Here is a 21310-nt window from a genome sequence, read left to right as displayed (position 1 = left end):
GAACCCCCCCACCCCTCATTCTCCATACACCAACTCTCTGCCCCAGCCTTAAGCCCCTCCAACCCCTCACCCCAACCCTCTGTCCCAGTCCTGAACCCCCCTACCCCAGCCCTGAGCCGCACCCAAACCTCTCATCCCCAGGCCTGCCCAACCAGAGCCCTCATCTCCCCTGAACCCCACCCCTCTGACCCCATCCTGAGCCCCCACCCTCATCCCCAGCCCTTCTCCCTATCCCAGCCCTGACCCCCCCACTCCAACCCCCTCTGCCCCAACCCCGCTGTACCCCAGGGCCAGACCCCCCTGCACTCCAACCCTCTGCCCCAGCCCTGAGCCTCCCCCACCCAAAACCCCCACCCCCCGCACTCCAACCCTCTGCCACTGCCCTGAGCCCCACAGCCCTCACCCCCCGCCCCACCCCACCCCTCTGACCCCCCTCATTCTGCATACACCAAATCTCTACCCCAGCCCTAAGCCCCCCAACCCAGTCCTGAACCCCCCTACCCCAGCCCTGAGCCGCACCCAAACCTCTCATCCCCAGGCCTGCCCCACCAGAGCCCTCATCTCCCCTGCACCCCACCCCTCTGACCCCATCCTGAGCCCCCGCCCTCATCCCTTCTCCCTATCCCAGCCCTGAGCCCCCCACTCCAACCCCACTGTACCCCAGGGCCAGACCTCCCCTGCATCCCAACCCTCTGCCCCAGCCCTGAGCCTCCCCCACCCCAAACCCCCACCCCCCGCACTCCAACCCTCTGCCACTGCCCTGAGCCCCACCATCCCCACCCCACAGCCCTCCCCCCACCCCACCCCTCTGACCCCCCTCATTCTGCATACACCAACTCTCTACCCCAGCCCTAAGCCCCCCAACCCAGTCCTGAACCCCCCTACCCCAGCCCTGAGCCACACCCAAACCTCTCATCCCCAGGCCTGCCCCACCAGAGCCCTCATCTCCCCTGCACCCCACCCCTCTGACCCGATCCTGAGCCCCCGCCCTCATCCCTTCTCCCTATCCCAGCCCTGAGCCCCCCACTCCAACCCCACTGTACCCCAGGGCCAGACCCCCCCTGCACCCCAACCCTCTGCCCCAGCCCTGAGCCTCCCCCACCCCAAACCCCCACCCCCCGCACTCCAACCCTCTGCCACTGCCCTGAGCCCCACCATCCCCACCCCACAGCCCTCACCCCACCCCACCCCTCTGACCCCCCTCATTCTGCATACACCAACTCTCTACCCCAGCCCTAAGCCCCCCAACCCAGTCCTGAACCCCCCTACCCCAGCCCTGAGCCACACCCAAACCTCTCATCCCCAGGCCTGCCCCACCAGAGCCCTCATCTCCCCTGCACCCCACCCCTCTGACCCCATCCTGAGCCCCCGCCCTCATCCCTTCTCCCTATCCCAGCCCTGAGCCCCCCACTCCAACCCCACTGTACCCCAGGGCCAGACCCCCCCTGCACCCCAACCCTCTGCCCCAGCCCTGAGCCTCCCCCACCCAAAACCCCCACCCCCCGCACTCCAACCCTCTGCCACTGCCCTGAGCCCCACCATCCCCACCCCACAGCCCTCACCCCCAGCCCTGAGCCCCCCACTCCAACCCCGCTGTACCCCAGAGCCCTCACCGCCCCCTCTGCCCCACCCCAGGGCCGGACCCCCCCACAGCCCAACCCTCTGCCCCAGCCCTGAGCCTCCCCCACCCAAAACCCCCACCCCCCGCACTCCAACCCTCTGCCACTGCCCTGAGCCCCACCATCCCCACCCCACAGCCCTCACCCCCAGCCCTGAGCCCCCCACTCCAACCCCGCTGTACCCCAGAGCCCTCACCGCCCCCTCTGCCCCACCCCAGGGCCGGACCCCCCCACAGCCCAACCCTCTGCCCCAGCCCTGAGCCTCCCCCACCCAAAACCCCCACCCCCCGCACTCCAACCCTCTGCCACTGCCCTGAGCCCCACCATCCCCACCCCACAGCCCTCACCCCCAGCCCTGAGCCCCCCACTCCAACCCCGCTGTACCCCAGAGCCCTCACCGCCCCCTCTGCCCCACCCCAGGGCCGGACCCCCCCACAGCCCAACCCTCTGCCCCAGCCCTGAGCCTCCCCCACCCAAAACCCCCACCCCCCGCACTCCAACCCTCTGCCACTGCCCTGAGCCCCACCATCCCCACCCCACAGCCCTCACCCTCATCCCCAGCCCTGAGCCCCCCACTCCAACCCCGCTGTACCCCAGAGCCCTCACCGCCCCCTCTGCCCCACCCCAGGGCCGGACCCCCCCACAGCCCAACCCCCCGCCCCCGCCCCCGCCCCCGCCCACGTCGCCCTGCGGTTCCAGGCTCTCTGCCGCTCACAAGGCCGGCGGGGGGGGCCCCGGGCCCACAATGACCCGCCCCCGGGGGCTGGCCCCATGGCGGGGCCGCGGGGTCCGGCCCCACATCCCTGAACCGTGCGCGGGGGAGGGGGCGGGGCTGAGGCGCCAACGGCTGCAGCGCGAGCCCGGCCGCGGCCGCCTTTTGGCGCCTTTTTCCCGCTCCTCGCGCCGGGGCAGCCGTTGGGCCCCGCCCCCTGCGGCTCTCTCAGCCAATCACAGCGCAGGGGGCCGGCGAACCGCCCCGGCACCAGGCACCTCCCCCCCGCGCGCATGCGCAGTGACAGCGGCTCGGGCTTTCGCGGCCCCCGACTCATTTCTTGGGGTTCTCCCTCAGTGCGCGCCCCAGGTGCTGCCTGCCCCCGGGGGGCCTTTCGCACCCTGTGGGGGAGGGAGTGGGCTGCAGCATGGGGGGCAGGGGCTGCCCTCAGGGGGGGCGGGGCGCAGTCACGCCAAGGGGGGCCCCAAAATGGCCGCCCACCCCACGGCATCGCCCCAAAATGGCCGCCCACCCCACGGCATTGCCCCAGGGCATCGCCCCAAAATGGCCGCCCAGCCCACGGCATCGCCCCAAAATGGCCGCCCAGCCCACGGCATCGCCCCACGGCATCGCTCCAAAATGGCCGCCCACCCCACGGCATTGCCCCAGAGCATCGCCCCAAAATGGCCGCCCACCCCACGGCATCGCTCCAAAATGGCCACCCAGCCCACGGCGGGGCGAGAGCTCCCCCCTCAGGAGGGCGGCCATGGGGCACGTGAAGTGATACGCTCCCCCCCCCCGCCGCCCGGGTTAGGGAAAACTTCAGCATGGGGACGGGGGTGGCCATGCCACAGGGGGGCGGGCGTTGGGGTCGCACCAATATGGCCGCCAGACGGGGTGAGTGGGCCACCGTGACGCCCCCTCCCACCCCGGGAGTTAGCTGGGTCACTCCGTCCCCACCTGCCGTGGGGTGGCCCTTTAGCCCGCAGGTCGGCTGGGGGGGACTGTGGTCAAGCCAAGGGTGGAGGAGAGTTTGGTTTGCTCCCCTATGGCCACCCAGCCCGGCATGGGGGGAGAGCGACCCCCCGGGGCAGGGATTAATGGGTTGAGAGCACTGGGACCCTGCCTGGGGCGGGAAGCATGGTGTGTGGGGGGGTCGTGCCAAGAGTGGGCAAGAGCTTAGTGTGTTCGGACGTGGCCGACCGCCCTTCCGTGGGGGAGAGAGGGCAGGAGCACCAGCGGAAAGCCACCCACTGAGAGCACCGATCCTCAGCGTACCCCAAGGGGAACTCTGGGGTGTGTGAAACAGGCGGCACTGTCCAGTGACGCCCCTCCTCCCTTCAGTACAGCCAGCTCTGGTAACCTCCCCTCTGCCTCTCCCTCTTTCTAGAGCAATGCCGAAGCCCCCCGTGCTTCCGCCATGCTGCCCCACCAGCCTGGGCTCTGTCGCCGAGCTGGGCTCCCTGGCGGGGCAGTTACACCAGCACGCAACTGAGGGCAGGCTCAGGAAGGCCAAGAAGCTGCTGAAGAGAGGTAAAACCCCTCAGTGAATCCACCCTGGCCCCGAGAGACCATGGGCCCAGCGTGCAGTGCTCTGTGGTGATCTTTGTGCCTGCCTCCTTAGGGGTGGACGTGGACGGCCAAAACACAGCTGGACAGACAGGCCTCTTCGTTGCCGCACTGCTGGGACACACCATGGTCGCCCGGCTCTTCCTCCGGTTCAGAGCAGATCCCAACCAGTGAGTGGCCCTCATGGTGGAGCCAGTGACCTGGGAGAGGAAAGTTCCCACATCCCATTCCCCTCCCCCTGAGCCAACCAGCCCCCTGCCCGGGGCCAGATCGGAGCTGGTACCCTGGAAAGGCTCTGGATCCCATTCTCCCAAGCCAGACTGGGAAAATCTTCCCTTGTTGCCCCGTGGTCTCGGCTGTGCCTCCCATTCTCATCCTAACACCTGTCCCATGCACTTCCTTCCCCAGCCGGTGTTATGATGGCAGCACCCCCGTCCATGCCGCCGCCTTCTCTTGCCAGCGGCCCCTCTTTGCCCAAGTCCTGGAGGCGGGAGGTGACCTGAGACTCCATGATCAGCAGGGCAGGACCCCCCAGGACTGGGCTGAACAAGCTGGGAGTGACCAGAATGCCGAGGTACCTGTGCGATCGAGGTGGGGGCTGTCATGGAGTCCCTGGGCGATGCTCTGGAACTGCTCCCCATGAAGCCAGTCAGGACTCTGGGGCAGTCGCCTTTCTGTGAGCAGCCTGTCTTCAGGACACACAGCTCACCCGGCTTCCACCTTCCTGGGTCTGACCTCGGAGCATTCAGCATCCTCTGCCCCTCCGTGCGCTTCCCACAGCGAGTCCGCTCAGGCAGGGCTCCTGGGGAAGCCAGAGGGTCCTGCACCCCAACTTCGCAGTCAGACTTGACTCTCAGCCAGCCAGTAAAACAGAGGTTTATTAGATGACAGGAACATGGTCTAAAACAGAGCTTGCAGGTGCAGAGAACAGGACCCCTCAGCTGGGTCCATTTTGGGGGGGGGGGCAGTGAGCCAGACAACCACGTCTGCCCTTCACTCCATGTCCCAGCCAGCCCCAAACTGAAAACTCCCTCCAGCCCCTCCTCCTCTGGGCTTTGTTCCTTTCCCGGGCCAGGAGGTCACCGGATTCCTTTGTTCTCCAATCCTTTAGCTCTCACCTTGCAGGGGGGAAGGGCCCAGGCCATCAGTTGCCAGGAAACAGGGTGTCGGCCATTCTCTGTGTCCAGACTCCTGCACACACCTGCCCTCTAGGGCTCTGCAATGATCATACACCCTTACCCCACCACCTAGATACTTAAGAACTGCCTAGGGGAAACTGAGGCACCCCCACACTATTCGGAGGAAACATTAAGAACAGTCCCACTTCGTCACAGGGGGGTCTCCAGTGCTTAATTTGTAATGAAAAAGGTACCTGGGCTCAAGCAATTTTTGTATATTCACAACTGATGCAGGAAGCCCACAGGCGCCGGGGGCTCTGAACCACCAGGCCCGGAGGTGCCGGGGCTCAGCCCTGGCAAGCCATGGCACAAATTAAGCACTGGGGGCCTCTGTATGGGATAAGGAGCTTAGCCTGAATCGTCTCCCTGTCGTCCCCTCCCCCAGGTGCTGGCATTCATTAAGCAGTGCCGTGCCCGAATGGTGGGGCTGACTCAGCACGGGGAGCAGGGAGCCACGCAGACGCTTTCCAGCAGGGTAGGGGGCTCGCCACGCAGCCTGCGTTCCTCCTTCTCCTCCCTGTCCTCGCTGCTCTCTGCCTCCTTCTGGTAAGACCCCTCCCCACAGAGCTGGGGTTCTGACCCTGCAGCAGCTCCCAGCATGCATTGCTCCATCTTGATCCCAGCAGCCATCTTGATGTGAGTGGATGGGAGGTAGCGCATGAGGTTACCATCCCCAGCATGCACTGCTCTGATGAGACTATATGTCCAGCATGTGATGCTCTATCTTGACATGAGTGGATAGGGAGCGTCTTGGTTGCTGGGCTAAAGATGGTGTGTCGCATGCGGGGAACTATAGCACAGAGCCACGCCCTGTCCACTCCCATGGAGATGGAGCATTGCATGATGGGACCCGCAATCTCACAGGCCACAGTCCTGTCTGATCATGTCATGGGGATGCATTGCATTCTCGGGGAGCGGGAACCCTATTTTTATTTAGTGGCATGAAACAGCCTCAAGAGTGGATGGATCACTACGAAAACTAATTTCCCCCTGCTGATACCCAGACCTTCTTGTTAACTGTTTGAAATGGGCCACCTTGATTACATGGGCCTCATTAGCACCACAAAAGTGACTTCCACCCCTTCTTGTCAACTGTTGAGACTAGCCCACTTCCACCTTAATTGAATTGGCTCGTTAGTACTGAACCCCCACTTGGTAAGTGTTACGAATTACACCTGGTAGGACACGCACACAAGTGCTACGAATTACACCTTGTAGGACACGCACACCAATGCTGCGAATTATACCTGATAGGTCACGCACAGTTCGAATCTAGGCTGAGGAACAGAAATAAAGTCCACAACTGCAGAGTTCCCAAAAGACACTAAGTTTATTACGCTCGAGCGTGGTGCCCCCCTGCTAGCCAGGAGGGGACCCTGAATACAGATTATACAAAGGTTATATACTTTTTAGCAAAGCATGTTGCCCTCGTGCATCGGAAACCTTAGCCAATAAACAAACCCTTGTCTTATCTACCACCTATCCCTGCTTGGTGCATTCCTCGTGCTATACCAGTATGTTAATTACACAGCATGGTTCTAAAGCCATGCATCAGTAAGTTTTATTATCAGGATGGGAGGCCTCACATCAAGGCCAAGAGACAGGGAGTTAGAGACTGACAAAAACCAGATACTTGGAATCAAGGCAGGCTGGAGACAAGGAGGAGGATTTTCACATGGATTCAGTATCTAAGGATTACTCCTCGTGGTGTATGATGTGCTGGCATTTAAACAATGGTGGGCCCCAAACCAAAATGGAGTCACATGTGCTAACTTTTCCTTAACAGTAAGGCAACTCCCATCTTTTCATATGCTGTGCATTTATACCTCCCTACTGTATGTTCCACTCCATGCATCCGATGAAGTGGGTTTTAGCCCACGAAAGCTTATGCCCACATAAATGTGTTAGTCTCTAAGGTGCCACAAGGGCTCCTCGTTGTTTTTGCTGATACAGACTAACACGGCTACCCCTCTGAAACCAGCCTCAAGAGGGCAGCACAGGGGTGGGGGCTGGTTATAACATGTAGTGTCTGTCTCTGAGACCCCGTGTGACTCTAGGCCCTGCTATTTAGAGATGCTCCCCTCCTCTCTCCGCCACAGTGAAGTGCCAGAATGGGGTGGGGAGGGCAGGGCAGCGGGTTAGTGGGTAAAAGTTTAACTTTCAGCCTGCCCCACAGGTCTCTGGACAGCTCCGGGACAGATTGGAGCGGCAGGGGACCTGTGGTGGGGTTTGGCCAGGTAAGCAGGGGGATGTTTTCAGGTAAACAGGGGTCTCTGTTTGGATCGGTGGAGGGGGCATTCCCTGGTAGCAGGCGTCCCTGAAGGGACCGGGGGATGCAGCGTTCCCAGGTAGGCGGGGTCTTTGAATGGCTGGTGTGGGGGTAGTGTGATGCTCAAAGGTTTAGGGCGTGGTTGGTATGGCCGGATGGGGGGTAACCCGATCTCCATGGGGAGTACTCCCATCTGATCACCCTTGTGTACCCCCCACACAGCTGTGCCCCAGTGGCCCCCTGCGCCCCAGTTTCGCCTCTGTCACCCCCATCGCAGACCCGGACGAGCTGCTGCGGGCCCAGGCCGAGCCAGACCGGAGCTATGAGAATGGGCCCTACACGCTCATGAGCAAGTAAGAGTGGGGCAATGGGGTGTGTGGGAGGGTGATCCCTGATGCTGACCCCACCTTTCTACCACCAGCTGCCTGTGGAAGGGACAGTTCGTCACTGTGCGAGGGCTGAAACCAGAGCCCCCCGGCAGCAGGCCCCACGGCCCCATGGACTTGCTGGTGGCAGAGCAACAGCACTGCAGGTAGCACCCCCCCCCCTGAATCCCTCTGCCGTGGGGGGCCCCACCCCCCGAATCCCTCTGCCCCGGGCTGTCACGGAGTCCCCGGGCGATGCTCTGGAACTGCTCCCCACGAAGCCAGTCAGGACTCTGGGGCCGTCTCCTCTCTGTGAGCAGCCTGTCTGCAGGACACACAGCTCACCCGGCTTCCACCTTCCTGGGTCTGACCGCGGAGCATTCAGCCTCCTCTGCCCCTCCGTGTGCTTCCCACAGCCAGTCCGTCCAGGCGGGGTCCTGGGGGGGCCAGAGGGTCCTGCACCCCAACTTCGCAGTCAGATGGGACTCTCAGCCAGCCAGTAAAACAGAGGGTTTATTAGACGACAGGAACAGGGTCTAACACAGAGCTTGTAGGTGCAGAGAACAGGACCCCTCAGCTGGGTCCATTTTGGGGAGGGGGGGGCAGTGAGCCAGACAACCCCGTCTGCACTTCACTCCTTGTCCCCAGCCAGCCCCAAACTGAAACTCCCCCCAGCCCCTCCTCCCCTGGGCTTTGTCCCTGTCCTGGGCCAGGAGGTCACCGGATTCCTTTGTTCTCCAACCCTTTAGCTCTCACCTTGCAGGGGGGAAGGGCCCAGGCCATCAGTGGCCAGGAAACAGGGTGTCGGCCATTGTCTGTGTCCAGACCCCTGCACACACCTGCCCTCTAGGGCTCTGCAACGATCATACACCCTTATCCCACCCCCTAGAGACTTAGGAAATGCCTAGGGGAAACTGAGGCACCCCCACACTATTCAGAGGAAACATTAAGAACAGTCCCGCTTCATCACACGGGCATCCCGGTCCTGGGGGGCCCTTCCCCTCCGAATCCCTCTGCCCCGTGGACCCCCCTCCCCCCATTAGCCATCGCTGCCCCTGTCCCCATGGGGAGCTCCTCCTGTTAGCGGGAGCGGCTGTATGGCTGGTACAACCCCCCTTTTCCCCGTGGGGGGCCCTGCACTGGGCTACACCCCAATAAGCTGCCATCTTCCTTGTAGCCGTCTGCACCACCCCCAGCTGCTGCTGCTCCTGGCCGTGAGCCCTTCCCTGGACTTGCGCGAGGTGCGTCTGGTGTTCGAGAGGGTGGAGATGGGCTCCCTCTACTGGGCCCTGCACCAAGAGGTGAGTGGGCCTGGGGCCAGGGTGAGGGGCTCCCTCTACTGGGCCCTGAGCCAGGAGGGGAGCCGGCCTGGGGCCAGGGTGAGGGGCTCCCTCTAGTGGGCCCTGAGCCAGAAGGGGAGCTGGCCTGGGGCAAGGTGAGATGCTGTCTGCATTAGGAGGGGAGCCAGCCTGGTGCCAGTGTGACGGGCTGTTTGTGCAAGGAGGTGGGATGGGAACATGGGGGGGCAAGGGGCTCCCCACTCATGCTGTGTCTCCTGCTGTGTCTCCTGCTGCAGGCACCCTGCCCCCCTGCACCCCCCTCCTGCCTGGCTGCCTTGCGCCTGCTGCTGCAGCTGTGTGAGGCGCTGTTGTTCCTGCACGGGCAGGGGTATGTGCATCGTGCTCTCACCTCTCACGCAGTCCAGCTGGTGCGCCCCGGCCTGGCCAAACTCGGCAGCCTGGAGTACATGCAGCCACGGTGAGTCCTGTCAGGATGAGGCCTGGGGGACCCTCGGAGAACCCCGCCCTGATGCCTCTCTCCCTTGGTTTTCAGGGCTGAGACTGGGCCTCGGGACCCCGCACCACCCCCCGAGCTCTATAACTGGCTGCCCCCAGAGGTGATCCGTGACCGCCCAGCCTCCACGACCTCCGACCTATACAGCTTCTGTGCCGTCACCCAGGAGATCTTCACAGGTCAGCGCCTGGCGAGGCGGAGTGGGGCTGGACCCTCGCCATCAGTCTAACCCAGCCGCTCTGTGTTCCAGGCACCGGCCCCTGGGAGGGGATGGGCAGGGGAGTGGGGCCGCCCCCCCGGCACAGAGCTAACGCAGCTGCTCTGTGTTCCAGGTGCCGTGCCCTGGTACGGGGCAGAGGGTGCAGCTGTGCGGCAGTGGGTGCAGGCAGGGCGGGCTCTGGCCCCTGATGCCTGTGTGCCCCCACCCTGCTATGAGGTGGTGAGGGCTGGACTGGCCTTCCGGGAGCGGGAACGCTGTGGCTCGCTGCCTGACATTCGCTACGTCCTGCGCAAGGCCCTGCAGGTAACAGGGCCCTGGGGGGATCCCCCACCCTGCTCCGCCCGCCAGGATCTAACAGACCTGTCCATCCCCTTCCCAGAAGGCCACGGGGCAGCTGGGCGGCCCACTGTCCCTGTCTCCCAGGAGGCTGTGCGCATGGGCAGGAGAGGCTTGGACCCCCCTGGAGTGCCTCCCTGCAGCCCCTGCAGGTGAGAGCCATGGGGTGCGGGTGGGGTGGACAGGGTGTACTGACTCCAGGCCTTCACCCCCACCCTTCTGCTCCCCAGAACCGCTCTACTATGAGGTAGGGGATGGCAGCCCAGAGCGGGCAGCAGCCGATGGCAACGCAGACCGGTGTGCTGAGGTAAGGGGGTGGGGTAGGAACCTGGGACAGCATCAGGTGCTGTTGGGGATCACAAGGGGGTGGGGCAGGGATCAGGCGGTCAGGATGAATGGGGTGTGGGCAGGGTCCAGGGATGGGGGTGAGAATGGCTGGGTGGAAATCACAGGGTGGGCTCCAGTGCCCAGCTACCAGGGGTTGGTAAGTGCAGGGCGAAAGGGATGGGCACAAGCACCAGGGGCAGAGTGGGGGAATGAGGGGGTAAAGTCCAAGGAACAAGGTAAAGAGGTGGGGGATGGGGCGGGATTCACTCCAGCACCCCAGCCCCTTTCTCAGCAATGCCCCCTGCTTCCCCCCCCAGCCGGGCAGGGGCAGCCCAGTACCCGGGCTGCAGGGCAAGGGGCAGCCCAGCCCCCAGGTGAGCCAGGCCAGAGAAGCCTCAGACAGCAGCTTGGAGGTGGACAGCAGCAGCCAGGAGGAGTCAAGGGGCTGGGAGAGTGGCAGCCCAGGCTCCAGCACCGCGGTACGTGGGTCTGTGCCCCCTGCCCTGCTCACCCCACCTCTCCTGGTATCTAACCCATCTGTGTGTGCGTCTCCCCGGCCTGCACCCCGGCATTTCACCCCATCTGTGTGTGCGTCTTCCCGGCCTGCACCCCCGGCATCTCACCCCGTCTGTGTCTGCGTCTCCCCGGCCTGCACCCCGGCATCTCACCCTGTCTGTGTCTGCGTCTCCCCAGTCTGCATCACCCCGGCATCTAACCCCGTCTGTGTCTGCACCTCCCCGGTCTGCACCCCGGCATCTCACCCCGTCTGTGTGTGTGTCTCCCCGACCTGCACCGCCGGCATCTCACCCCGTCTGTGTGTGCGTCTCCTCGGTCTGCATCACCCCGGCATCTAACCCCATCTCGGTCTGCGTCTGCATCTTCTACTCCTGGGGGAATACGCAGAAATGGGCGGCAGGGCTGCTAGCCACCACTAGGGGCTGCTGGACCTGACAGAGCTCCGCTCGCACCTAGAAGACGCTGCTGGGGGGACGGGGAGGGAGCTAAAGGGGTCCTGGCAGCTGCAGTTCCCAGCATGCCCTGGGAGAAGAGGACGGCGCGCAGGAAACTCTGTGCAAGCCTGGGACGAAGCATCAGGCTGTTTCTCCCTCTGGATCCCTGGGCTCTGGGGGTTGATGTCTGGGCAAGGGGGGGCCCTGTGGCTGGACACTGGCGGGGAGGGATGTGGGTGTCTGGGCTGGGGGGCCCCGCCGGCTGAGCTCTGGGGGGAAGGGGGTGCAGGTATCTGGGCAAGGGGGGCCCTGTGCCTGGGCTCTGGGGGGGAAAGGAGGCCTGTTCTATCGAGAGACGAGTGACTCCCTTCATCACCATTATCATCACCTGGTGCTGAAGTCCTTGCATGATGGAGGAGGGCACCTTGGGGCAGACCGGACACTTGGGAGGGTAAATAGAGGGTTCTATTGGCCCAGATTAGCGAGGGTTATAGAGGAACAGTGGTAAGAACGGTGCCAGCTGTTGAGCTTGGAAGACGTTACCCAAACCACGTGCCCAGTTAGTTAACTCCAAAGCAAGGGACCCTTGGATCTCGTGTGTTCCTCGACCCTGACAACAAAGGGAACACTAGTGTATCAGTGGTAACAGATCATTTCACTCAGTAAGCACAACCAGTCCCCATGACAGATCAGCACGCTCCCACTGTAGCCAAGATAGTATTGGACAAACACTTTGTGCACTTCTGTTGACCTTCCAGAGTTCACTCTGATCTGGGGTGTGACTTTGCAACTAAACTTATCAAGGAATTACTACAACTAATTGGGGCAAAGAAATCCCGGCCCTCACCATATCACCACAAGGGGCCCCCCAGCCAGAACGTTTCACTAGGGCGCTTTTGAACATGCTCAGGCTTCTCAGGCCGATAGAAAAGCAGAAATGGAGCCAACACGTTTCACAACTAGACACACTTATAAGTGGGCCAGGAAGGATGCTCCTGGATTCTCCCCTCATTGTCTGACGTTTGGGAGGGAAGCGAGACTACCTGTGGACACGTGTTTGGGAGTGACTCCGGATGGAGGGGGCCCTGACGCCTTCATTGTGTAAAGAAATTAAAGAAAGAACAGGAGGAACGCCTAGTGACTGGCTATGGATGCAGCAGTGAAGACTGCAACTCAGAATAAGACCTGATGTGACCAGTGCATAAGAGAGTGAGAACTACTCCCAAGTGACTGGGTTTTGATAAGGAACTCAGGAGTAAAATGGAAGAACAAGCCAGGAGACAGCTGGAAATCAGAACTCTATCAGGTTGTTCTGAAACTACCTGGGATTCCCATACATACGCTCCAGAGAGAAGGAAGGAGAGATTTCAGAACCCGTGACAGTAGTAGTCACACTTGTTGACTATTGGGCAGTTGGTACGTTTCCTTGGAAGAGAGCCTGGGAGAGAGATGGCCACTAACTCTGCTAGTAGCAATCTGGCGGTTCCACAGAACGAGGATGCTGGCTGTGACGGAACAGAGACATGAAGGGGAGAGTGTCTCTGGTGACGAATCTGATGATTGGGGTTTAACGACTTTTATCAACTACCCAGAGCCTAGAATCAGGCTACCCTGTGAGGCCCCACTACAGCCCCCAATGGCAGATATGGCTGCAGAGCGGGAAGTGATGCCCAAGGAAGGGGAGTGTCACAGGGTCCCCGGGTGATGCTCTGGAACTGCTCCCTACAAAGCCAGTCAGGACTCTGGGGAAGTCTACTTTCTGCGAGCAGCCTGTCTGCAGGACACACAGCTCACCCGGCTTCCACCTTCCTGGGTCTGACCTCGGAGCATTCAGCATCCTCTGCCCCTCCCTGCGCTTCCCACAGTGAGTCCGCCCAGGCGGGGTCCTGGGGAAGCCAGAGGGTCCTGCCCCCCAACTGCGCAGTCAGACCTGACACTCAGCCAGCCAGTAAAACAGAAGGTTTATTAGACGACAGGAACATGGTCTAACACAGAGCTTGCAGGTGCAGAGAACAGGACCCCTCAGCTGGGGTCCATCTTGGAGCCAGGGAGGCCAGACCCCGGGTCCGGGCCTCCCTTGCTTTCCCCAGCCAGCTCCAAACTGAAACTCTCCAGCCTGGCCCCTGGCCTGCCTCCCTCCCTCCCTCCCTCCCTCTCCCGGAAGCCACCTGATCTCTTTGTTCTCCAACACCTTGGGTTGGCACCTTTGCAGAGGAGGGGCCCAGGCCATCAGTAGCCAGGAGACAGGGTGTCGGTCAGTCTCTGTGCCGACATCATCACACTGGCCCTCTAGGGCTCTACAACAATCACACCCCCGATCCCACCACCTGGATCCTTAAGAAAGGCCTAGGGGAAACTGAGGTACCCACACAGTAGTCAGAGAGAAAATTAAGAATAGTCCCACTTCGTCACAGGGAGGTACAAGCCAGTTGTAAGGCTTACCCATGACCTGCTTGGTACCTCAGCCAATAGACCTACCACTGTGGTGCATAAAGCCGTGGGTATTGGGGAAAACAAGCGTAAAGAGGCTTGCTGTGTGTGTTAGTTACAAATGGTTGTAATGAAGTTGTGAGCTGGGGTGCTCTTACAAGAGGAGAAACGATATGTTAACACTGAGGGGATAGCTAACTGGTAACGTTAAGGGGTAGGTAAAATGTATTAACTGAGTTTGTCGGGACGTCAGATTTTACACCCATATCCCCAGCGTCTAACGCCGGCTGTGTTACCCATAGGAGCCGGCCCGGTCCCCAGCCCTGCCCTGTGTGAGCAGCCTCCAGGCCTCGGCCTGCCTGCTGGATCAAGCCCAAGCCTCGCTGGAAACCCTGGAGCGCCGCTTTGCCTCTGGCATCCAGGCCCTGCAGGACTTAGTCAGCCTCCAGGGGGTGCTCCCGGCCCGGCCCTGCTGCAGCAGGCGTGGGGCTGGCCAAGCAGGGGTCCCGCGGGCATGCTGCAGCCTGGGGGCCCTGCAAGGGTCTGGCTGGCCACCCATGGCCCCAGCAGGTGAGTCACACTTCTCCCGGCCTCCCCCCACTAGAGCACAGCAGGTGGGTCTCCCCTGGCTGGGCTCCACCGAGCTTTGTGGATGGGGGGTAGCAGGCAGCCCCCCTCCCGGAGCCCCAGCCATGCTGCTCTCGCTGCCAACTTTGGGATCCCGGGGTGCCTGGCTGACAGCACTAAGGAGCAGCACAGTGCCTGCCCAGTGGCGCTGGCCCCCCACCCCTAGGCTATTAAACCTCCCCCTGCCAGGCCTGCCCAGCACCCACCCTCCCGCCATTCGGGGCCCCTCCTCCCCCACTGACTCCTGCAGCCCCCGCAGGCCAGGGCAGAGTCCCACACTGACCGGGTCCCTCCTCTTCAGGTGAGCACAGCGGGGCCAGTCCGGGGCCCGAGGGTCATCCCCTGCAGACCCTCATCGATTTCTCTGCCTGGGTACGAATGCAGGAGCAGCAGCAGGTAACGGAGAGAGGAGAGGCCCCCCTCCCCACCAGGGCTGCCCCCCAGATCTGCCACCACCACAGACTCCCCCCCCTTGTCTGTCTGCAGGGCCTGGGATGCTCCAACCCAGCCTGTGAACCCACCCTGGACAGCCCATTTGGCACCCTGCAGTCGTGAGTGGCCAGGGAGCCCTGCATTGGGTGGGAAGCAGAGGCCAGCACTCCCCTCAGCATTTTACCCAGCAGCCTCTGCTGCAGTCCCCCAAGGAGAACCACCCTAGAGCACACGTTATGGGGAACAGCACCCTATTGGGTGCACATGCTTGACCCTGGCTCAGGTCCACATTTTACCCAGCAGCCCCAGCTGCAGGCTGAGGCGTGGGGGTAGCAGGGAGGTGAGGGGTGCTGGGGCTGGAGAGTAGGTGTAATGTGGGGGGAGGCGGGTGGCTTGACAGAGCCGGCCACTACTCACTGCAGCAGCTGTGGGGAACACCCTGTGTCGGGGGCTGGACCACCCCTACCTCCCTGCTAACCCGCCCCTACTCCCCAGGCTGGACCTGCTGCAGGAGATCATCGACGAGCTGAAGGGCACGGGAGATGCCGGGGCCAGGCGGCCGGCGGGCAGGGAGCAGAGCAGGTAGGGACGCTGCCCCTCTCACCCAGCAAGGGGGCCTTCCCCCTGCCCTGCCACCCTCCACTAACCCCAGCTCCCCCCTCTAGGGCAGCACGGCAGAAGAGGACAGCTTGGCCCCACACAGCAGCCGAGAGTGGCACCGTGCCCCTGCGCCAGGACAGCTGGGGTGCAGGAGGAAGGGGGGCTTGGGCCTCCCTCTAGGAGATAGATGGCCAAGATCTGCCACCCCCTCCTTCACTAATAAATAGCCCCGGGCTATGGCCAGGCTGTGTGCAATGAGAGGGCACCCCCGACCCCCCCACAATCTAGCCAGAGCCCCCGGCCAAGGACTCCCAGCCAGAGACACATCCCCACCCTCCCATCCCCCACACAGCTGGATGCTGGGGGCCAGCCCCAGCCCAGGGCTCCTGCTTCTTCCGTTTATTGTAAAACCAAGGAGGATGCAGCGACATTGCAGCTGGGGGGGCCCCCCAATCAGTAACAGGAGAGCTGCAGAGAGGGTCTCCTACCCCCCGCCCCCAAGACAGGTGCCAATCATCCCCAGCACATCCTCATCCCCACTGATGGGAACCTTGGGCCGACTCCTCCCTTTCCCAGGCCCTGGGGCTGACGGGAGACTCAGGCCGGCCCCTGCTTTCGTAGCGCAGTGCCAGACACCTCCCACCCCTGCACAGTACAAGTTACACTATTGACAGAGCCCCCCTGCCCTCCCCTGCCAGCACCTGCTCCCCAGCCCCCCGGCTTGCAGTCTGGGCTGGCCCCGTGGCATGGCCGGCTCAGCTGGGGGGCTGACTTTGCACAGGCCCGGCGCCCGCCCCACCAGCTGCAGCAGGCGCTGGGTGAGATAGAGGCTGGCAGGGCGGCGCGACAGCAGCTGCAGGAGTGGGTCTGGGCACAGCGAGACCGACAGCACCTGCAGAGGGGGGCAGGGAAGGAGAGAGGGGCTGTCAGGGGCTGGAGCTGGGTGGTTCTGCCACACCCCCGAGCACTCACCTCCCCACCTGTGCCCCCATCACAGCCACACCCCAAGGTGGGACCCCTCCCCCCCAGGGCAGGCTGCCCCCCGGCTGACCTTGCCGCTGCGGCACACCCCCACGAGGCCGTGCCGGGGGGGGTCGGGCACCGTGGCGAAGACGATGTCCCAGGCCAGCTGGACGCGGTGCAGGGGCTGGGCGGTCTCCACGTCGGCCAGGAAGAGGAGGGCGTGCTTGGTGAGCACCAGTGCCAGGCCCAGCCGCGGGGCGAACTGCGGGGAGGGGAGGAGAGGAGAGGAGAGAGCCTGGGGTCACGCACACGCAGAGAGCCCCACACTGCTGGCAGGCGCCCCCAGCAACTCACCTCCCCCCAGAGAGCCTCCCTTCCCTCCCAGGGACCCACCCCACACCCTGCTCACCTGCACGGCACTGGGGAAGTCCCCAGGCTGGGCGCCCTTGAAGGCCAGGCTGGCACGGGCACTGAGCAGGGCAGCGTTGCCTGGCTGGTGGGGGCCCAGCTCCACCACGTGGAACTGAGAGAGAGGGGGAGTGGGGGTCAGACGGATGCAGCCCTTCCCCAGACCGTGTCTGCCACCTGCCTGCCCCCCACCCCGGCACTGCCCTCTGCCACCTCCGCTCCCGCCCACCCCAGGCACCACCCACACCCTCCGGGAGCCAGCCCCCGCCTGCCCCACCTTTCCACTCCCGCCCACCCCAGGCACCACCCACACCCTCCGGGAGCCAGCCCCCCTCCACTCCCGCCCCGGCCTGTCACGCACCTGCCCATTGCGCTCCGTGCCGTGCCGGACAGCGGCCAGCAGGGCGGAGGAGGGGTGGGGGTTCCTGGAGAAGCTGTGCCGGGGCAGCCCCACCGCCTGGGCCTCGATGACCTGGGAGAGCCGCCCCCCCCGCCAGTGCAGCTGGGTCAGCCCCACCACCTGGCCCTTCTGGGGAGAGACGCGGGGTCAGCCGGGCAGAGGGGCCGCGGGGATCCTGGGGGCGGTGGCGAGGGGAGGCCCTTACCTGGTCCAGGCCCAGTGTGGACAGCGCCAGCCAGAGCCCGCTGGCGTCCCGCTGGTATCCCACCACCTCCGTGCACCACAGCCGCTCATGGCGCCGGAACTGGCGCCGTGGCTTCGGGCCTGCTGGCCGGGGGGGTGGAGGCTCGAGTTAGGAGCTGAGAGAGCCCTCCCCCGGCCCGACCAACCCCCCCGCGCCAACCAGCTCCCCCCGCCCCGACCAGCTCCCCCTTCCCACGGCCCCCCCCCCCCCCGCGCTGACCAACCCCCCCGCGCCGACCGGCACCCCCCCTTCCCACGGCACCCCCCCCCCGCGCCGACCAGCTCCCCCCCCGCGCCGACCAGCCCCCCCCTTCCCCACGGCACCCCCCCCGCGCCGACCAGCTCCCCCCTTCCCCACGGCACCCCCCCCGCCCCCTTCCCACGGCCCCCCCCCCCCGCGCCGACCGGCGGCACCCCCCCGCGCCCTTCCCACGGCCCCCCCCCCCGCGCCGACCGGCACCCCCCTTCCCCACGGCACCCCCCCGCCCCCTTCCCACGGCCCCCCCCCGCGCCGACCGGCGGCACCCCCCCGCGCCCTTCCCACAGCCCCCCCCCCGCGCCGACCGGCCCCCCCCGTCCCCACGGCATCCCCCCCCCACGCCGACCGGCCCCCCCCTTCCCCACGGCACCCCCCCCCCCGCGCCAACCGGCCCCCCCGCGCCGACCGGCACCCCCCCCTTCCCACGGCACCCCCCCCCCGCGCCGACCAGCCCCCCCAACCATGCTAACCAGCCCCCCCAACCATGCTAACCAGCCCCCCCCCCCCACAAGGCCCCCAGGCTAGCCCCCCCCATTGACCAGCCCACCCTCCTCCCAGGGCGCCTGGCAGCTCCCCGGTGGGGGGCGGCCGGCAGCGTGCTCACGGCTGAGGGCCCAGTGGAACACCTCTTCCTCCGTCACCAGCGCCAGCATCTCGGGCTCCAGCCACACCCAGAACTCCAGGGGGTGGGCAAACGTCCACTGCCAGCGCAGGCAGCGCTGTGCCACGTCGAACACCTGTGCCACACGGCCCGCTGGGGGCCCAGACGGGTCAGAGCCCCGGGGCCCAGCCCCACGGCCCGCCGGGGGCCCAGCCGCGGGGCAGAGCCCTGGGGCCCAGGCGGGGCAATTGAGCCATGGGGGAGGTGAGGTGAGGACCCCCATTGTTGTGCAGTAAGGACATGGGGCTGAGGGTCAGGCCAGGACCTCCATGGGGAGCGGATGCCATTACCAGTCAGCCCGGAACACCCCTCCCTCCCTCCCCCCTGGCCTGGGGGTCTGGCCCCACTGCCCCCTCGAGACCTCCTGTACCTCGTAGGGCCAGCAGGGGCTGGCTGGGGTGGGCCAGTGCGCCCTGGGCCTGGTGCAGGGGCCAGCTGTGGGTGGCCGGGCCGTGGGGCTCACGCAGGTCGAGCAGGGTGACCCGGGCCCCGGCGGGGTCTTGCGGGGGGCTATGCCGGACGCAGAGACGCCAGGGTGCAGAGAGAGTGACGCGAGGGTAGGTGATCTGCTCCGGGGGGATGCCGTGGTGCTGCAGCTGGGGGGAAGAGAGGGGTTAGAGGGGCACCAGCACCTAGGGTCACCCCCATAGAGGTCACCCACCCACAGTCCAGAGCCTTTCTGCCCCAGACACAGCTGTGCATCCTCATGGGGCCCCCAGCCCAGGGGTCACCCCTTCTCCAGACACGCTTCCCTCAGGGATCACCACTTCCTTCCCCAGCACAGGTCACCCCCCAAAGCCCTCCCCCTTACCTGGGTCAGCACCTCCACCCGCACAGGGGGCTCGCCCATGGCTGAGGGGGCAGGTCAGCCCAGGGCCAGGGAGAGGAGGGACCCCCGTGGCTGGGGCAGCAGTGCAGAGAGCTCACCCCGGGGGGCCCTAGGCACCCAGCCCAGCAGAGCAAGATACTCTGCACCCCAGGGAAACCCCCTCCTCTGCTTCCTAGCTCCCTGCTTGGCCTCCACAGGGGTCTGATATAGCCCCTCCCCCGGCACTGCCCAGCCACACCCTGCTGCAATCAGCGCTAACGAGCGGGTGGAGCCCACCCTCTGACAACATCACAGAGAGCCGCTTGGGACTCAGGAGTCCCGGCTCCCAGCCCCCCTGCTCTAGCCTACCAGGCCCCGGCCCAGGAAAGAACCCAGGAGTCCTGGGTCACAGACTATGACTCCCCTCCCCCTGCACTGGAGTTCCCAGCCCTTCCCCCCACTTCTCTCTGGGACTCACAGGGTGTATGGGGGGCCCCCAATGTCCTACGTGCTACCTGCTTCTGCAGGGTCCCAGCCTCCGGGGTCTGCGTTGGGGAGCAGGGCCAGCGGGTGTGAGAGCACCGGGGATCGGGGCCTGAATCTGAGCCAGCAGCCCGGCCCGGGCCCTGGTGTGAACTGACCCTTCAGCCCAAGGGCCTTAACTCCGCCACAGGGCATTGGATCCCACTGCTCACGTCACTGGGGATGGGGCGAGATCGGGGGCCCGTTGGGCCGGGCACAGCGCAGACCCCCGGGGAGTGAGATGGGGGCCCGTCGGGCCGGACGCGGCGCCGACCCCCGGGGAGCGAGATCGGGGGCCCGTCGGGCCGGGCGCGGCGCAGACCCCCGGGGAGTGAGATCGGGGGCCCGTCGGGCCGGGCGTGGCGCAGACCCCCGGGGAGCGAGATCGGGGGCCCGTCGGGCCGCAGACCCCCGGGGAGCGAGATCAGGGGCCCGTCGGGCCGGGCGCGGCGCCGACCCGCGGGGAGCGAGATCGGGGGCCCGTCGGGCCGGGCGCGGCGCCGACCCGCGGGGAGCGAGATCGGGGGCCCCGTTGGGCAGGGCGGGGCGCAGACCCCCGGGGAGCGAGATCGGGGGCCCCGTTGGGCAGGGCGGGGCGCAGACCCGCGGGGAGCGAGATCGGGGGCCCGTCGGGCAGGGCGGGGCGCAGACCCCCGGGGAGCGAGATCGGGGGCCCTGTCGGGCAGGGCGGGGCGCAGACCCCCGGGGAGCGAGATCGGGGGCCCGTTGGGCCGGGCGTGGCGCCGACCCCAGGGGAGCGAGATCGGGGGCCCGTCGGGCCGGGCGTGGCGCAGACCCGCGGGGAGCGAGATCGGGGGCCCGTCGGGCCGGGCGTGGCGCAGACCCCCGGGGAGCGAGATCGACAGCGCAGACCCGCGGGGAGCGAGATCGGGGGCCCGTCGGGCCGGGCACAGCGCAGACCCGCGGGGAGCGAGATCGGGGGCCCGTCGGGCCGGGCGGGGCGCAGACCCGCGGGGAGCGAGATCGGGGGCCCGTCGGGCCGGGCGTGGCACAGACCCGCAGGGAGCGAGATCGGGGGCCCGTCGGGCAGGGCGGGGCGCAGACCCCCGGGGAGCGAGATCGGGGGCCCGTCGGGCAGGGCGGGGCGCAGACCCCCGGGGAGCGAGATCGGGGTCCCGTCGGGCCGGGCGTGGCGCCGACCCCAGGGGAGCGAGATCGGGGGCCCGTCGGGCCGGGCGTGGCGCAGACCCCCGGGGAGCGAGATCGGGGGCCCGTCGGGCCGGGCGTGGCGCAGACCCGCGGGGAGCGAGATCGGGGGCCCGTCGGGCCGGGCGTGGCGCCGACCCCAGGGGAGCGAGATCGGGGGCCCGTCGGGCCGGGCGTGGCGCAGACCCCCGGGGAGCGAGATCGGGGGCCCGTCGGGCCGGGCGCGGCGCAGACCCACGGGGAGCGAGATCGGGGGCCCGTCGGGCCGGGCGCGGCGCAGACCCCCGGGGAGCGAGATCGGGGGCGCGTCGGGCCGGGCGTGGCGCAGACCCCCGGGGAGCGAGATCGGGGTCCCGTCGGGCCGGGCGTGGCGCAGACCCCCGGGGAGCGAGATCGGGGTCCCGTCGGGCCGGGCGTGGCGCAGACCCCCGGGGAGCGAGATCGGGGTCCC

General features: G+C 65.8%; 2 protein-coding genes across 11 annotated transcripts in view; one reads left to right on the top strand and one right to left on the bottom strand.

Annotated features, from left to right (window-relative positions):
* Window positions 1-3340: 3340 nt before the first annotated feature.
* Window positions 3341-21310, top strand: part of LOC119566490 (inactive serine/threonine-protein kinase TEX14-like) — a 26082-nt gene continuing 8112 nt past the window's right edge. Inside the window, exons 1-18 of one of the 6 annotated variants that reach the window (XM_043548248.1) lie at window positions 3341-3864; window positions 3956-4070; window positions 4309-4474; window positions 5464-5624; window positions 7255-7315; window positions 7570-7700; window positions 7769-7879; window positions 8890-9013; window positions 9289-9470; window positions 9546-9685; window positions 9839-10029; window positions 10106-10369; window positions 10707-10868; window positions 14072-14339; window positions 14698-14792; window positions 14883-14947; window positions 15324-15410; window positions 15494-15615. In XM_043548248.1, the coding sequence (XP_043404183.1) occupies window positions 3726-3864; window positions 3956-4070; window positions 4309-4474; window positions 5464-5624; window positions 7255-7315; window positions 7570-7700; window positions 7769-7879; window positions 8890-9013; window positions 9289-9470; window positions 9546-9685; window positions 9839-10029; window positions 10106-10369; window positions 10707-10868; window positions 14072-14339; window positions 14698-14792; window positions 14883-14947; window positions 15324-15410; window positions 15494-15608 (2577 nt within the window). In that variant the 5' untranslated portion in view covers window positions 3341-3725 and the 3' untranslated portion in view covers window positions 15609-15615. Of the gene's footprint in view, window positions 3865-3955; window positions 4071-4308; window positions 4475-5463; window positions 5625-7254; window positions 7316-7569; window positions 7701-7768; window positions 7880-8889; window positions 9014-9288; window positions 9471-9545; window positions 9686-9838; window positions 10030-10105; window positions 10370-10706; window positions 10869-14071; window positions 14340-14697; window positions 14793-14882; window positions 15201-15323; window positions 15461-15493; window positions 15616-21310 lie in introns of those variants that run through there. The other 5 variants (XR_005225671.2, XM_043548249.1, XR_006291449.1 and 2 more) reach the window with 5 other exon arrangements.
* Window positions 15379-19373, bottom strand: LOC122466141 (clathrin heavy chain 2-like). Of its 5 annotated transcripts, none has more exons than XM_043548256.1 (8): window positions 19174-19373; window positions 18733-18958; window positions 18306-18455; window positions 17405-17523; window positions 17161-17328; window positions 16801-16914; window positions 16480-16653; window positions 15379-16320 (listed from the first exon to the last, which is right to left on the bottom strand). In XM_043548256.1, exons 1-8 carry the CDS (start codon window positions 19210-19212, stop codon window positions 16093-16095), a joined length of 1218 nt encoding a protein of 405 aa, XP_043404191.1. In that variant the 5' UTR covers window positions 19213-19373; the 3' UTR covers window positions 15379-16092. The 5 variants fall into 5 exon arrangements, with proteins under 5 accessions (XP_043404191.1, XP_043404189.1, XP_043404190.1 ...); XM_043548254.1 differs by having other exon boundaries at window positions 18249-18455; window positions 19174-19365; XM_043548255.1 differs by having other exon boundaries at window positions 17161-17325; window positions 18249-18455; window positions 19174-19365.

This window comes from Chelonia mydas, chromosome 6 (genome assembly GCF_015237465.2).
Source record: "Chelonia mydas isolate rCheMyd1 chromosome 6, rCheMyd1.pri.v2, whole genome shotgun sequence".
In the NCBI taxonomy this organism is placed as follows: domain Eukaryota; kingdom Metazoa; phylum Chordata; order Testudines; family Cheloniidae; genus Chelonia; species Chelonia mydas.
This window is presented reverse-complemented; position numbering and strand designations above follow the sequence as displayed.